Below are 17,386 nucleotides of genomic sequence, written 5' to 3' on the forward strand. Positions count from 1 at the left end.
CGTATACGTAAACCCATTATCAGATGATCAGAAGATCTCTGGATTATTAATGATTTTAATGCATAGGGATCGCGTAACAAACCAGTATCTTTCATTTCGCGGGCTTTCCAATCCTAATTTATTAGTAAATATCGATCCTCAGACCAAAAGAGACGGGGGGGGGGTTTCCTTTCTATGAGTGCGTTGAGTGCGTCTGTTCTGAAACAAAACTTGTGTATTCCACACGACACAGGATTCAACAGACATTTTTGTCCGTTCTCGGCGTTTTGGGCTTAGGAAATAGCACTCTGCCGAATCTTAGGCCCGAGATGGTTTCTCAAAGAGGAAAACTTAAACCCTTTCAGCACGGAAAAACAGTATGCAAGTTAAATGTCAAAACGATTTGCCATCCGTCATGCTTTAAATCGTTTAACAGTTTTGACATACTGTATATTTGTAAAAATATCAAAATTCTATAAAATGCCGAAGTGCGTTCAAGTATGAGAACAATGTGTTCATTTTTCCTAAGACCTTTATGATTGGATCAATATGGTTTCATATACGAACGTCGATACGGTACTAAGCAACATTGCCAGGGGCAAAACGTTTTACATTTAGTTTTACATGCCTCTGGGCACTTGTAGGACTTTCGTCCTTGGGTATACGCCCTTGTGGGGATAAAATCACGACGGCTATTTCCCGTAGAGTATGAAGTTCGAGGCCTGCAACAATACCATGGACACTGCGCTACACATTTATGATGACAAACAGCTGGACAAGATGGCTTTGCTTTCGGTTGCTGTGGGACGAGATCTGGTCCAACAGGATTATTGTTCGTTATAATGTTTCTTCTGTTAGGTAATGTTATACCCGATCTAACATTGTTGTGCTTGGGAATTAGGTTTCTTCTGTAGGGCAGATTACAACAGTACGGTGGGCATTGTGCAGTACAGCGTGTTCTGCATAATGGCAGACATACGGTTGTAGATAAATGTCTATTATTTAAAGAAGTTGGTTTCTTTAACGCTCTGTTGTTGTTTAATAGAGCATTGGAAGTGCTCCCTACTTGTAAAGGTTTTTGGGCAGCTGCTAATTGTCTTTGTTTTATCAGTTGATTTTTAGCTAGAGCTCCAGGCCTTTTGACATTTTGCAACAATGCTTTTGGCGGTGGTGGTGAAAGAGGTGTCATTTTTCGCTCTTTATTGATTGATGGTTTAAGTCCGACTTTGTAGCCAGGATTGATTTCATTTCTTCGTGGTATCGATGTTCGCCGAGCAAAACAGCAATGCCATGGACAGTTGTAGCTACAATGAACTCGGCACGAGGCAGCACAGGGAGCTGGAGCGATCACGTTAGGTCGAGGTGGAGGCTTGCAACACGATGGCTTGCAGTATGGGTAGCAGTACACTGAGCAAGTGGGGTGGCAAGGTCTTTCAGATTTCTTAGCAAATATTCGAATACGGCAGCACACCTGAGGGCAGAGCGCTGAACAACGGTCTTTACATGTAGATGGACACCACGAGAAGGTGCGGACTGGAACAGGGGTGACGTATGTTGGTGGAGGAGGGGGTGGTGGAGGAGGTGGTGGAGGAGGAGGTGGGGGTGGGGGTGGAGGAGGAGGTGGGGGTGGAGGAGGTGGTGGAGGAGGAGGTGGTGGGGGTGGAGGAGGAGGAGGAGGGGGTGGAGGAGGTGCTGGGTGAGAATACCAATAATAATCGGGGTAACCAGTTTGTAGTAGGCCAACTACATCTGGACAGCATTTTACTGGGCATTCGGGCATACAGCTCTGTGTGCAGAACCCTGGGCATGAGGTGGACGTCTGGGTTCTAGTGTCTCCCCCCGAACAGCACGTCTGTGGACACGCTGTTGTACAGTGCATGTAACAGCTTCCAGGGCATATGTTCGCTGGTGGGTCTGATGGAGTGTAGGATTTCACGATAAGTTTTCTGTCGAGGTTCTTTGCTGGCGGAGCTATAGGTTTGATAGAGGGTGTTGGTGGATGTGGAAGAATGTTTATGTTTTTACCTGCATTAAGTGAAAACAAAGCACTTGAATCACGTCAAATAGCATATAGAGGAATAAACTCTCAACGCTACATTGGTTGGTGTATTCAAAGCTCTAGTTTGTTTATTTTACCTGCACAATACCCCCACACCCCATCACTGTCGTAGTCGGTCGTCAACGAACACCACGGTCGTGCATTATCTTCAACAACGCAGTGATGACGTAATTGTTTCTTGAAAATAAACGGCAGTTGACAACAGCCGCCATTGCCATTGCCTCCTTCCGTGTTCATACAGTCTGAATGGAAAAAAGAATAAAAATATCCCTAAAATATCCCTATTTCTAAAATGAGTATTCTTGAAAGGTAAGAATATCCTAACTTACCCTGACAATACCCCCACCGGCCATCTCTGTCGTAATCAACTGTCGTCGCACACCATATCCGGTTATCTCGGGGAGACTTCGTGCAACGATCGTAAACCGAGTCCCGATAAATAAAAGGAAAGTGGCAGCATGCGCCACCAGCGTTGCCGTCGTGTGTCACGTGACATCCTAAGAAGGCGCGAAATATTTTAAGAACTACTGTACTTGCCTTGTAAGCATAAGAACAAAAGCCATGTTGTTACTAATTTAGTTACACACTTCGTGTCCCGTATTAAAAAGTTTATAAAATTTGCCGACTTTACAACATTTCGCAGCCCAAATTGGCAACTTTACTAAATTTATAATCTCTTTCCGAAAATATCCTTTTTATTACCAAGATAAAAAAATTGTCCGCCGCGGAAGTCCCTCATTCAGTCACTATTTTGAGAGCCGCAAACCAACTACAACTAAATGCTTATATACAATATAAAAGTTTTTCAGAGGCGTCTGTTATATTAACTGTTATTTACTATTCACTGTTTTGATTTGCTCTCTATTTTATGCTTTTTCTGCAAATGATACTCGTCACCGTTAATGTACGTTTTATCTTGCACCCCATCTTCTGGGTTATTTGTGTTTCTTTGCAATGTCGGTTCCTCCCCCCCGTTCACCACATCGAACGCTCCGTCAATCTCGTTTTCCATTGGCTGGCGGGAATTTCCCTGTGACTCGTCTCCCTCTGAGCCCATCGAATTTGTAACCGGCATGCCCTGTGTTTCAGATATTCGTCCTGATGCGGGAATATTATATTGTCCTTCCTCTACATTACTGCCCATAATCGCAATACGATTTACCTCGGGTTGATGAAATTCTGGATTTGTGTACCTAAAGCTACCCTCGTTTCTAAAAGAGCTTCGTAATTCGTTGCCTTCGGAAACCTTCGGAATGTCAGTGGATTCCACGATATCGGAGGTCTGCGGATACATTTTAGAGTGAATACTGTCGAGCGAGTTTGATTGTCTCAATGTCTCGCTTCTATCAGGGCTAAAACCGTAAGATCTTTGTGAAAATGCCTTTGGAATTGATTCTTGGATTTCTTTTGGTGGTTGCACTCCTCCACTCCTGAAACCTTGGATCCCGGCTGTATTCTCGTTGCCAACTGAGCCGACATTATTTGTAACCTTCGGTTTTATCTCGGTATAGGAGCCTGCAATGTTCATGCCCTGTGGTTTAAACTCTAAATCAGATTCCTTTGGAATTGTCATCACCATGTAGTGTCCTGACTGCCCTTCGCTTTCAACCGTGTTGTCCTTTGCTGAATACTCGGGCATTTCATTCAACAACGTTTCATCCTCATGTCGCCAGTTGGGAGTACTTTGTGTACCCTCGCGTCCCTCGTTATAATTGTAAGTTCCAGGAAATACATTGCTAGCCCCTATCCCCCCTTGTCCGCTTGATGATTTTTTGTATTTGGAATGACTGTTTCGTACCTGTTGGTCTAAATTTTCCGAATTGTTGTCATCGTCTTTTTTTGATTGTCTGATTGATTCCTCGAATTTTTCCGCCGTGTCTGAGGCGTAATTTGCTTCCTTGTTTATGAAGGACAGCGTAGGATCACTGAATACACTTTTGGTCAAAGTAGGATCTGGTTTATGAATGTATGCGTCATTTTGACTTGGATGTGTGTTTATGTATTCAGATGTGCGTTGGTGGTATGCAGGAATGTCGTCGGAATTTTGGTTAGCGGTGTTTCGTGGTATATTGTCGAAATCTCTTATGTTTGTTGATTTTCCTTTATGTAATTCCTGTGAGTCACTGGTTAACTCTGTGTCTTTGAAACCTTTTTCTAGCGGAAAAATTTCATGATTTCTGTTCTCCTCTATTAAATTATCGTTAAATTTTTCGGCTGTATTTGGAGTTCTTCTTGTGTGATCTTCGTAATTGTCTCGTGTGTCTTCGTTGAATTCGGTACCCTCCGTATTTCCGCCATGGGGGGATCGTAATAGAGCGTCGTAGTCTGCAAGTACTCGCCTCAACTGTTTATCTGCTTGTTCAACTTTTGATTCAAATCCAGTCTCTTTGTTCAACCCCTTGTCGTTCAGAAGAAAGGTCACATGAGGAGCAATTCTGGTCTTTTGGCCAGAACCATCGTAGACCTCTGTCAAGCTTGCTTCCTGATCTGGAATCATCAGCATATTTCCATCTCCTCTACTAAACTTCTCCTGAAAGCCAAGTGTTTTAAATTTTTTTAGCAAATATTTTTTCTCAGTATTTAGCTCTTGAATTTTTTTCTTCAGTTTTACTTCATCATTTGTTGAAAAGCTTTCGCTGCTGTCAATATTTTCTTTCTCCTTGCTTCCTACTAAAAGTTTATTTTCCATTTCTAAATCATGTTCAAGTTTCTGTTGTTCTCTCCCTAGTAACTTTTCCTGACGTTTCAAGAGAGGAATTGTATCTAAGATCTTAAACTTTTTTCGTGACTTCACTTTAGGCTTCGGTTTTACTGTTTTAACCGAGGTTCTATGTCTGGAAATCAGCTTTACGAACTTGTCTAAAAGGTTATCTAATTTTCTGTCCTCTGCGGTGGTCATATTTTTAAATTTCGATGGCCTGGAATTGTGGTTGATATGTTCCAGTATGTGGTTATCAATACCTGTTGTATCGCTTTCAAAAGCTTGATTTAGGTCTTTTTTGTGGTTGCTCATTGGAATATATTCATTTTTTCTTTGTAACTTTTGGGCAATGCTTAACAATAGAGAGTTTACAATTCGTCTAGGAATCATTTGCTCACGGGGTAGGTTAGTTATCCCAGTTTTCCCGTGTTCAACCTGTTTGCTAACAATCATTGGCTCACGGGGTAGGTTAGTTATCCTAGATGTTCCTTGTTCAGCTTGTTTACCAACCATAATTGGCTCTTGGGAAGCATTGGTAAACTTCGATGTTCCCTTCACAACCTTTGATGCTTGCTGTAACCATTGAGCTCTCTGTTTCGACTCTGAGATTTTCCTTGTGTGCAATCCATCTAGTTGTTTCGACGGGTTATTCTGTGGTCTACCAACAACACCTAGAATATCCATACTCCACGTCGAACCAGATGTTTGTGATTTTGACCCAGTCTTCTTCTGTGCCTCGGAGTTTTTCAGTTGTGATATTGACTTTTTCAATCCAAATCTTGTTTCATCAGTAGATTGGGTCGGAGGCGCAACACTAGCCTTAAAGGACGATATGTTTGACCAGGTTCCTGGTTTTGACGCATTCCTCAGAGAAATTATTCCTGGTGATCCAGCGCTGTTTTGCAATAATTTTCCCGATTTCAACCCTCCGTTTCCAGGTTCTTCTGCAGGTTCTGTTGGCCCGTTTTTATTAATAGCCTTTTGCTTAAATTTTTCCTGCAATGCTGAGCTAATATCTTCTGGAGTTATTTTTAACGCTGATTGATTTGATTCCCCTTCATCGATGATTTCCAAATTTTCTGTATCCTTGTTCACTTCTGTTGATTGGTTCTTAAATTCTGAATTTTCTTCCTTGGCTTCGTCGACGACTTCGATTTGAACATCGCTTAGTTCTTTGTCGGAAGCATCCAACTTCTTATTATCAGTTGAATCATCATCATTATTGTAATTTGACGTAAAACTTCCCAGGTCTGAATCGTGCTGTTCGACTAATTTCGTTGAACTATTGCTAAAAGCGTCATTGAATTGACTTTGCTTTTTATTTATGTTATCCATATTGAGGTTGTCATTTTCCTCTACAGGGAGGGCAGTATTATTTATTGAATTTGGAACTGTACCATTGCTATAAGCATCATCAAACTTCCACTTGCTTTGCTTCACACTCTTATGGAAATTCTTATTTTCTTCCATAGAAAGCACGGCATTATTGTTCACTTCGTTTGGAATTATACTATTGAAATAGGAATCATTATTGAACTTCCTTTGAGGCTGCTTTTCATTTATACTTTCTACACTTAAATCATCCCTTTCCTTTGGTGGAAGTACTGTATTGTTTGTTTTGGTATTTTCACTGGTTCCATTTTCCAAAAAACCAAGTTTCGGTTCACTGTGCAGTTTGTGTCCAAGATCTTTTAGGTTATAATTTGACAGATCCAACCCAACTTCTTTGTGAATATTAAAGGCATTACTAGCTAAACTTTGTTGATAATTCGTTGAATTTATCTGTGATAGTGGAGTCGAGTTTGATGGCAAATCGTTTGGTAGATTAGACTCTATCACGACCTCTCCTGGTTTTTCAACTGATTTCGCTCCCTCGTTTTCGTTATTGCCACGATTTCTCCCCTCGTCAACGCCGCCATGAGTGCGATGTAAAATTTTTACGTGTTTTCCAGAAATGAGATACAAGCCATTAGCATCCTTCACAATCTTACTGTTGCTTCCAAGTGCTCTGAAAATCTCGCTGATAGCCTCTTGCTTTGAGTGAATGACCTTCGGTTTCATTGCATGAGGCGTTTGTTTTGGACTTTGTTGTAATTTGTTAACAATATCAAGGGTACCATCTTTGTTGGTTAATTTCGTATGGTGAACGACTGTTTGAAGACCTTTTGTACCATTCTTATTTGCCTGCATGCTTATGGTTTTCCCCAAAGTGATTTTTGATTGCTCTGGAGTTATTGCATCGCTTAGTTTTTGGCTATTAAAACTGGTAGTTGTTTTCACGTTCTGACTTTTCTGGCTGATGATTCTACTTGGAGCAATGTTGGATTGCATCAAAGTCCCAATGTGTTGGTTATTTTTTATGGTATTGTGAATCGCACGATTAAAATGATCAGCTTTCATGTTTTTAACGCTATTTTCATAGTTTTCCTGCGTGGATTCCGTATTAACTTCACCAGAATCATCGTTCTGTGTTTTCTTTATCGTGGGAAATGTCGCAGGCTTGATGAGCTGATTGTTGTTTCTTTCAATTCCCCAATTTAAATTCTTTTCATGTTTTGGGGAACCTTTAAATTGGCTGTCACTCAATACCGATTGGGTTTTCGCACCCTGCTTGTCACCATTGTCTTCACTTTGTTTTTCATTATTTTTGTTGTTCTCATCAAAATTTAAACTTTTGTATTTCGCTAATAATGGCAGCAAATCCTTCAAAAGTTTTATCTGTGCACTATACTTAGATTTTCCTTCAGATGTTTTGGCATTGTTCGTAACCCTATTCTTAAATCCTTCCCCATTTTTGTCTATTGCGTTAGTTATTACATTGTAGTTCAACTTCGTTTCTTTGTCGGCTACATTGTCGGTTTCATCTTCGTCAACGTACATTATATTCGTATCTTCGTCGTAGTTTCCCGTATTGTTTTCGTTCATAGCGGTTTGTAGTGTGTCTTGTACGTTTGTGAGTTTGTCTAAGTTTTTCTTTGTAGCTGAGTCTGTAAGTGGCAGTTTGGTTGTAAATTTCCTGTTGTCGTCTGAAAATGTCAGGCTTTGATTATTTCTTTTTAGACCGTAGAACTGTTCGCTTTTCGTAATTGTTGTACCTTACAAAATATACAGAGCGAATGTGAGATTCTGAATATTGTCAGTTATACGTAGAAATAGGCGCCAATTTTTTTCCCCGTATGATGATCTGCATTCTCGTTAGTAAGTAGTAACGAGTATAGTTGGTGATGCTATGAAATTTTTCATTTACTGAATAGCTACATTTACCTTTCTTGTCAGAGTCTTGTATCAAGTGACGAGTTATCTTCGTATTCTCTGTAAGAAATAGTAAAATATCTCACTATACAGTTGCGTTGTTTAGATCAGTGTTGGAGTTAAATGAACGTTGAGAGTTCATATAAATAGACCTTTGAGGTGCTTACGTCATGTCGGTCTCGAACAATGAATCGCAATGCAATCTGGGAAACAAGTGGGACAAAATTGTATAGATAGAAAACTGTGTGACGTAAGCACTTCAGAAGGCTATTGAACAGTATTTTCTTTGTACCTGATTTTGTTGGGTTAGTTATTTTTGTCTTTGCCGGGGAGCCTTTACTACTTGGATTATCTGATGGTAGATTTGTATCAGAAAACCTTGTTCCCTCTTTGTGAACCGGGGCTAACAAAAGAAGGATACAAAACACACGGTTATTGTTTTTTTATTAATTTCAAACCTTGCATGGATATTTATGACCATTGGCGTTGCCCTGAGAGTAGCGGATAATCATGTTAGATTCATCAATTGCTTGCAAAGATTATAAAGATAAAGAGACTTTTATACAGTTATTCTCACAAGTGATTGAAGCAAAATTTCAACGCGAATTCACACGTTATTCGACTGCAAAATGCAACGGGCCAACTATAGGAGCATTTTTTTTATTAGATGCTATATTTGACCTAACGAGGCTAATAAAAACCATCTGTATGAATAATGATCTTCCCCTTACCATCTCTAGCAGTAACAATAACATCAGCAAAATGTTCACAGTCATCCTGAGGAGACACTGAGATAGTTTTCTCCCCGTCCAACAATATCTCTTTCTTATTTCCCTCATCAGCACCATGAAATATGACGAAATGTCGCAATTGGGAGTGTCTGAACATAGTTTTGAGTTTATACTCATCTGTTGTCACCAGATAACCCTCTGGTTTCATGGTCGATACGACTCGGAAGTTCCCGCCAACATGGTTCATAAAGCGAATAGCAATGCATTTGTCTAAACATGGTTGTACAAAAAGGTGTTAGAAAGTTATATTCAACTTAGTTTAGTTAAACGATAGATATCATGACGGAAATCAAATTTCAATTGGAATAAAAAATGTGAATGCGGAAACAGGACGATCATAAGTAGTAAATATTTGACAGGAAATACACTTCCTTTTTTTGCGACAGAAACAACTATAGTCCGACGTCTCAATCACAAAATGAGCTGGCTTTATATTTAAGGGAATGATAAAGAGGGGTGTATTCTTCTCCGAACACAAATAGACCGAATCAACCAGCATAGTGATTTTTGTAGTTAAACCATGATTCTAGTTTTAGTTCACATTAGTCTGATTTAATATAATTAAGTATCAGTGTAAAATAGTTCAGTGTTATCCCTCCTTTAGTTCGCTCATTTATTTTCAACACGACCTATAGGATTACCAGGCTACTAAGGTGTGTGATCAAAGTTTTTTTGACAGTAAAAACAGGTTCTGAAGGCCCGTTGAGTAAAAAGGTTAATGTAGTGAACTCGAGATATGTCGCTTTCCTTTCATTCTTGTACAATTTGCGAGAGTTCATCTTGTATTTTATATCACTATCAGTCACACGTCCAGACTGACCAGACAATGTTTAATTCTAGATCGTCTTGTACACATAAGTACAAGAGCATTAAGACCAAAGACAGACCTAAAAACGTGTGAACTTACATCGATTCTCATCTTTCGTTAATGTGGACCCAATTTCCTCCACTGTAAACAGACATAATAGAACGACTTGTGTAAAAGAAGATAACTTAACAGCTTGTCCTTTCTTTAGTGAAACCATAATTCCATAACTTTAAAAGGATTACAAACAAGACATGAATGACATGATCTGAGGCTTAGGACTCGTACATTTCACCACCGATGTTTTTTCTATGCATCTTGAACATTCTTTGTATCTATATAAGAACGTTTATGCCATATTTTTTGTCTGTTGTTTGTGCTACGGTAGTCAAATTGCAGGTAAAAACGTTCGAGAGTAAAATCGAACCCTTTGTGACTTAACAGTCTATTGTTTAGATTTAAAACGGGACGAACGGGTGGCAAGGTTCAGACTTCCTTTGAGGTTAATCAATCTTCAGCGCGAGTTTCCTCACATTGTTATATTTGAATTTCGCGCCAGATTTAAAACGACTTTATAAATATAGTGACCGTTAATCACATACGAAAGTTTGCATAGGATGCAAAACCGTACGAGTTTAAACGCTGTTCCGAATTAAATCGTTTCCAACAACTATAGGTGCATGCAGTTTAAATTTCTATTGACAAGTTGATTTCTCTCATTTTATATGTTTTATGGATTACGTTTTATTTTTCATTTCACTCTTTGACAATACAAAAATGCCTTGCAAATGTGGAAAATGACGTGGAAAGAAAGTACGAATTTTCAAGTTTGGGACATGCTCCTGAAAAAAGGTGGTGACGGGGGCATTGTCCTTATCGGAGAGTTCTCCATTAGCGTGACTTTTATAGCAAATTAAACATAAGCAGGTGCTCGATACAAAATTCACAGCTAAAGTGGCAACTCTTACTGGGTTACGACCACTAGTGACTGTAGAGTTAATACTGTTTCGGATATTAGTAAGGTTTCACTCAGTGATCAAATCAGAACAAGAGTTTAATGAATGTACTCGAGCTAATTCAGAAAGTGCCGATTTGCACCATTTAAAGTTAATATGTATCACTGATCTGATATAATAAACTGGATATATTTGTGTTGTTCAGTGCGTTTAAGGAACAAGTCAAGTAAATCAACTTGACTGGAATCATGAGCAATCATTTCGCACCTCAGGCGCAGAAATGGATTTCAAGTCCTTTCCCAGTCTCTGTCCCAAGATATATAGTTAAAAAAGAACTGATTTCCAGCGTCGTTTGGTTGAACTTCCACCCATGTTGGAAGGAAGAGTGTAGTGCCATTATCACAGGCAATACCATTGTTTAATTTGGGTGGAGGAGGCGCGACGGGTCGTGTCAGATACGCCGTTTTTTCCGGTGCACTCGACCATGGTCCAATACGCCATTTTTCGGCGGACTCGACCATAGTCGAATACTCCGTTTTCGGGTAGACTCGACCATGGTTGAATAAGCCGTTTTCCGGCTGCCTCGACCATGGTCGAATACGCCATTTTCCGGCGGACTCGAGTCACTCGGCCATGGTCGAATACGCCGTTTTCCGGCGGACGCGACCATGGTCGAATACGCCATTCTTCGGCGGACTGGACCATGGTCAAATACGCCGTTTTCGGGTAGACTCGACCATGGTTGCATGAATACGCCATTTTTCGGCGGACTGGACCAAGGTCGAATACGCTGTTTTCGGGTAGACTCGACCATGGTCGAACACGCCATTTTCCGCATATTCGGCAGAATATTTCGTGCATTCTTTTCAGAAGTTCTTCGTTTCTCTTTTTTGTCATTGCCATCCCCCTATGAGGACAGCATGCATATGTAAATAAGTTGTGAAAACTCTGGCCGAAGAGCCCATATTCACTTATTTATATTTACCAACAGGTGCCTTTGGGATGTTTTTGAAACAGAAAAGTCTCATCTGAGCCGATTCTTTGTTTATGAGTTTGTTTTGATCAAAGCTTCTTTCAAACAATGTCTTAAAATGTAGAACTTTCTGGTTCAAAAATGAATTATAATTTATATCTTAATATAAAGAGGAGAAATCTCAAGATATTTTTTGCAATGGGGTGACGGACATGTGTGATTCAAAATTATGTGTAAATGTTCGTTGGCATTATTGCTCTATGGCTTCTTGGCAATTTGGACGGCCAATATGGCTCCAACCGGTCCACAATTAGCCGCTAAATTCAACCGGTCATGGATGTTCATGAAAAATAAAAGTAAGATGTTACGCGGTTGACAAATTTAGTTACGTTTCAACTTCATAGAATTGAATACACTGGACGTGTAATTAAAGACCATGCATTAGTTTTTTATCAAGTCGTGCATGGCTATATGATTATCGCTCCAAGTTTCCTCAAGCACAGATCTGATGTTCTCTCTTCGGAAATTGTAGCACCCAGAGCTCATGCAGTCATGATGTCGATGCAGCCCAATGGTATCATGTAATCTAACCCATTTTAAGATTAACAGATAAAATATTTCTTCGTAGGATTGGGAAAGACTGGTAGTCAAAATTCATTTGAATCTTTTGAAGATAAAGACTTTGAAAGAAGAAAGAGAGGTTAGTCGTAAGGATTTTCTCACTTTTGTGAATGAACGTTTTCTGTCTGCTGTATTTTTCTTCACAAAACATTTATTGGTGTCCTGATACGGAGTATAAACCTGTACCTTCACGCGAGTTAAAAGTTGCTATTATGGGGCAAGACAGGGCAGCATAGTCTAAAGGCCTGTTTACATGGAACGAGTTATCCCGGCTAAGGGAGGTGAAGACTGCATATAATGAAACTAATCAGGTTAAGCCTTTGATGTGATGCGCTTTTTACCTCGCCTAGCCGGTATAACTCGCTCCATTAAAACAGGCCCCAAGGGGATATCATAGACATCCTTGAATTTGCTTTCTCACGTCAATGTCCGGTCTGGGTTCAGCCGGCTCAGATCTTGCTTCTACTGTTACCATTTACCAATCAAAATCTATTTATACCTGAATTTACATAGCCATAGGAGCACGTGGAGTTAACTTGGAGATCTGGTTCAACGTGGAAGGATATAGTATCAAATCATTAGAAAGAAACTTCAAATTTCCAAAGACTCCAGACTTGCGGGTACTGACTCACAGATTTGCTGAGCCTCCTAACATTGGCGAGAGTTACGGTTCAAGATTGTTCGCGTGGTTTTCACCTCCGAAAACGGGATATTATGTTTTCTATATTTGTAAGTATGAAATACGATCAGTCAGTTCATGTCAGAATTGTCGAATCTGTCTAACATAACTCGTAGATTTTCTTTTAGCAAATTTCTGAAATTAAAATTTGACATCAAAATTTCTTAGTCGGAAATCTTGAATTTTATAAAGGAGATATTTCTTTTACTTTTTCTTACGTTTTACAGCCAGTAATAATGATGGAAAATTGTATATCAGTACTGATGATAAACCAGAAAACAAAAGATTAGTTTGTGAAATTACCAACTACGAATACTCCAAGACACTTGGAGAATGGTTTAAGTAAGTTTATTTTATTTTATTTCACATTTGTTTTATATTTTTCTTTCTTTCAATTATATCCCTTCGATCATTTTGCTTTTAGATACGACAGTCAACGATCTCCTCCGATTCCAATGCTGAAGGGTGAATATTACTATATGGAAGCTGTTCACAAAGAACTCTTTGGTAACGACGTCCTCCAAGTTGCAGTTCAAATGGAAAATGGACAGTTCATTGGACCCATTAGCGAAGAATATCTTTATTTCTATTACAAATCGTCGAAAGATGGTAGTAAGTCAGTCCAAAGGGTGGATCCTTAATTACTATATACTGAATTACTATACTTATATAACCACCAGCGCTATCATATAATCTACCAGTTCACTGTAATCTACTGATTAGTGATTCCTTGTTACCTCGGCTGCATCCATCTTTATTTATAACAGGCAAAGCAACAGATCCGCTTAACGCTGGCGTAGCTGCCGGTATCAAGGCTGGACAAGACGTGCTTAGAAAGGCGAAAAAAAAGGCGGCGGAGGAGGCAAAAAAGGCGGCAGAAAAGGCGGTTAAAGAAGCATTGAAGATTACTGAATTACCTGTAGGAAATGGCAAGAAACCGAAAGCGCGCTACATTGAAGAAGTGAATATAACTGAAGTTGTTGAAAAAATGAATATAAGAGTTCATCCTGCGTCAATGCAAGGAGTGTCAGCTACTGGTATGGATATTTTTGTTGTCATCTCTATCATTTATCCTGTTGTCGATTTGCCTTAAAAGGCGCGGGGGGGGGGGGTTATACCGTATTCGAATCCCGCAATTTCGTGATTTCGTTTTCTGAATAAATATTCCATTGTGAAATACTCCTCTCGAAATCAAGTCTTCAAACAAGTACCAGATTTGCAACTCGTATTTAAACCTTATCCTAGCAGTCAATCAAATTCAACAAAGTCTTAGAACTGATTTTTTTTCAACAGGTCACAAAGGAGCAATTCGTTTTTATTCTATGAGCGTTCCGGCTGTTCAAAAAGACTACAAGAAAAATCTCGCAATCACAGTACATGGTGATCAAGTGATATTAGGAGAGACTCCATCTTGTTGGCTTCCACATTCCCCTGGTAATTTACCAAAGGATTCGAACTATAACGAAAGTCAAACGGTTTCCTTTGAGCTTCTAAACAGTGATGGTTACTACTTAATGCAGAAGGACTACAAGTTTATTGTAGCAAAATACAATGGTAGCTCTCATTATGGTAAGTTTGAATCATTGAAGTCTAATTAAATTAGCTCATGGAGTGGTTCTTAGTATTATAAAGGGCACAGTTCGATTTAAAAGCTTGTTAAAAGTCTATATGGTGTGCCATATAGAAAGAACATGGTATAGAAACGCTGCAAGGTGCTTGCAGAAAACAGACGACTTAATTTTAATACAGCTGGGACATGGTTATTGTTTCAGAGTAATCCTTTTTATGTTGGTCAAATTTGAGAAACCGTGCAATTTTTTAAAAACCAGGTTACGAGTCCAGTTTTACAGAACGCCATAGAGTGAGTGCACCACGAACCTCATTTTTCACGCTTTCGGCCGCTGATCACTGGGGATGGGGCTTCTGTATTGGAGGCTCGGTAGGACATCGTCGTTATGAAATGAGAATGTTATTTGATGATGAAAGTGTCAAGTATGTGCGAAACTGTTCATATTATATCGAACCTGTGGATAACTGTACACAGCCTAAATATGTTCCAGTCAAAGAAGTACCAAAAAATGTTACAAAAAAGCCCAAAGGTGAGTGCTGACGTGAGCACTAGCAGCTAGTGCATAACGTGGATGTTAAGGTGCGAAGGAAGGGTGCATATGGGTGGTAGGTCTGCAGACCTCAGTTTGACACGTTACCAATATTAAAAACTCCTTGTAATGTGGCATGCAAGCTGTACCTGCATAAGGAACTAGCACATGATGTGCCCTTGCTTTTGTAATGTCATGAGTCCTGTACCTAGGCTCTACTCGCTCTGTTCTTTGTTGTTAAACTTCGTCCACCTTTACCTATCATCCACCCTTATACTAGTTGATATAAGGGACTTAGTTTGGAAAAAGACATGGATATGAACACGATGTAACTGGTTTAACTCTATTTTTATAGACACATGTATTTCGCTGTTGTTTGTAAATCACGCGCACACAAGAATCCTCATCCAAAGTTCAGTCAAACCAACTCCGTACAGAATCACAGAGCCTCGTTTTGTTCTAACCATGAAATTCCAGGGACTGAAATTCACTCCTGTCATATTCAATGCTTCCGATCCTGAATTTACTGAGAGACAATGCTTTCTGAATGGAAGGAGGTATTTCTCAGCATCACCACAAATATCTTGTAACAACACCGTGGAAATCGAAATAGCATGCGTTTATCAAGGTATGGGATTTGTTTCTTGATTAGGGCAAACTGATGTATTTGTCACTTGCAATTGGTCAAATTTACCCGTGTTTACCCGGTAAAAACTCAGATAACTTTCCAGTAGGGAACTGTTGAATGTATGTCGAGGTTCGTCAGGTCTCTTTCCGTGGGTCAAAGCATTTCTTGGTATCAAAAACTCAAAGTACTAACTAGCCTTAATACCTTGTTTCAGTTTTTCGACCACCTCAAAGTAGTAAACATAATAAACGAAACTAAATAATATAAACGATTTTCCAGCGATAACAACAACGCCGCCACCCATGACTACACAACCTCCAACAAGACCTACAGAGAGACCCAAGAAAATGAAGATACTCTGTCCCGGGCCACCAGGTCCACCCGGCCGTCCGGGCCCTCCAGGCATGATGGGACAGATTGGAATACGAGGACCGCCTGGCATAGCTGGAGCGCCAGGTCCACCTGGAAAGCCTGGTCCCAAAGGGTCTATTGCAAATATAACACACAAAGAAAAGGAAACAGTGTCACACCAGGTAACTACAATGCAGTCAAGTCATGCAGGTATCATGGTGTCCCTCTGTTCCTGCAAGGACCCAAGGTGTACCAGCCCATTATGTAGAGACGAAATTTTGAATCCCGACAAAAATGAGCCGATTTTAAACAAACATAAATCTCTCTCTGACAAAGATTCATATCCTGTTTTTGACCCATTAAACTTGAATGATAATCCAAGAGATGCAACGTCAGTTACACAAAGGTCTGACATACCAAAAGAGTTGGCAAGTAGTCCTTCAAACAGCAACGGAACTTCACGCAAATATGAATATTTGAACTCCTCGCCGTTCAGATTTCTTGCGATGCCTGTATGTACGAGTTATGGTCCCCCCGGGCCTCCTGGTCTTCCGGGACCTCCCGGAATACCTGGACAACAAGGACCACAGGGACCTGCTGGACGACCGGGACATCCAGGTCCACCTGGACCGCCAGGATCCCCAGGTGTAACTCAAGTAAATGCGTTTGTACCCCATAGTGAAACCAAAAAAGACCCGGGCCCATGTCTTAGTTCAGGAAATTTATACCCATGTAAACTTCCAAAGGTTATAATAGTCCATGACCCTCCCCTGCAACCTCATATTATCGTCCACTCACCCCCACCAACCGTTATAAATAATTTACCCAAATCTCCGCCTGTAATTTTTCACTCATCCCAACCAGTTATTCCTAGTTCACCACCACCTACGTGTCCATCAATATGTTCTCACACATGCTCCCCAAGTTGTCCATCATATTGTTGTTCAAATTGGCCCCCATATCAAGAATATTCAAACGACCAGAAATGCTGGTGTCGTAATGTGTGTACCCGCCAAGTAAAACGAACTTGTAGGAAAGTTTGTACCTGTGAAAATACGGAAATTGTAAAAAAGTAACCAAATTTCAGTTTTTTTAGGTCATATGATGTGTAGAGCACAACTAAATTAAAATAATGTCGGTACTCTAGGATCTAAAATAGTTTATAAAATCAATTAAATCTACGTGAGTAAAAAGAATCAGTTTTAGTGAAAAGATTCTCGAGATACGAAAACAGACTGAAAATATCTTGAACTTTTTAGCGTGGTACTGATATGCCAGCTGTGTAAATTGAATTTCCCAAGAAACTTTTTCATTCTTGAAAAAGAAATCATTATTCTTAAAAGACAAAGGAAAGGGAGGCCTGGACGATACGAGGGCTGGCAAAGAGGATCGTAATTTAACTTCGTCTGGTCGTATTTTTTTGTTAGATGATTAACATTCTGGAGGTTTTCGGCCTGACCATGGGGCAACCTCGTGACGATGGGGGGATATT

General features: G+C 39.9%; 3 protein-coding genes across 3 annotated transcripts; 1 reads left to right on the forward strand and 2 right to left on the reverse strand.

Annotated features, from left to right (window-relative positions):
• Nucleotides 1–558: 558 nt before the first annotated feature.
• On the reverse strand, nucleotides 559–10,000 carry LOC114519050 (matrix metalloproteinase-9-like). Its single transcript, XM_028539103.1, has 8 exons — nucleotides 9,690–10,000; nucleotides 8,723–8,992; nucleotides 8,284–8,394; nucleotides 8,004–8,051; nucleotides 2,368–2,535; nucleotides 2,116–2,280; nucleotides 1,514–2,004; nucleotides 559–726 (listed from the first exon to the last, which is right to left on the reverse strand). The coding sequence occupies exons 1-8, from the start codon at nucleotides 9,805–9,807 to the stop codon at nucleotides 559–561; spliced, it is 1,539 nt and encodes a 512-aa protein (XP_028394904.1). The 5' UTR covers nucleotides 9,808–10,000.
• Nucleotides 2,665–7,119, reverse strand: LOC114518944 (uncharacterized protein PFB0145c-like). The gene has a single exon (XM_028538987.1). It carries the CDS (start codon nucleotides 7,068–7,070, stop codon nucleotides 2,880–2,882), a length of 4,191 nt encoding a protein of 1,396 aa, XP_028394788.1. The 5' UTR covers nucleotides 7,071–7,119; the 3' UTR covers nucleotides 2,665–2,879.
• Nucleotides 10,001–11,644: 1,644 nt separating the features above from the next.
• LOC114518912 lies at nucleotides 11,645–17,273 on the forward strand. Its single transcript, XM_028538946.1, has 10 exons — nucleotides 11,645–11,872; nucleotides 12,145–12,216; nucleotides 12,651–12,866; nucleotides 13,044–13,158; nucleotides 13,241–13,428; nucleotides 13,584–13,853; nucleotides 14,110–14,385; nucleotides 14,646–14,915; nucleotides 15,271–15,543; nucleotides 15,823–17,273. Exons 1-10 carry the CDS (start codon nucleotides 11,746–11,748, stop codon nucleotides 16,968–16,970), a joined length of 2,955 nt encoding a protein of 984 aa, XP_028394747.1. The 5' UTR covers nucleotides 11,645–11,745; the 3' UTR covers nucleotides 16,971–17,273.
• The last annotated feature ends 113 nt before the right edge of the window (nucleotides 17,274–17,386 follow it).

This window comes from Dendronephthya gigantea, unplaced genomic scaffold (assembly GCF_004324835.1).
Source record: "Dendronephthya gigantea isolate DGI-Jeju-01 unplaced genomic scaffold, DenGig_1.0 000012F, whole genome shotgun sequence".
Lineage (NCBI taxonomy): Eukaryota > Metazoa > Cnidaria > Anthozoa > Malacalcyonacea > Nephtheidae > Dendronephthya > Dendronephthya gigantea.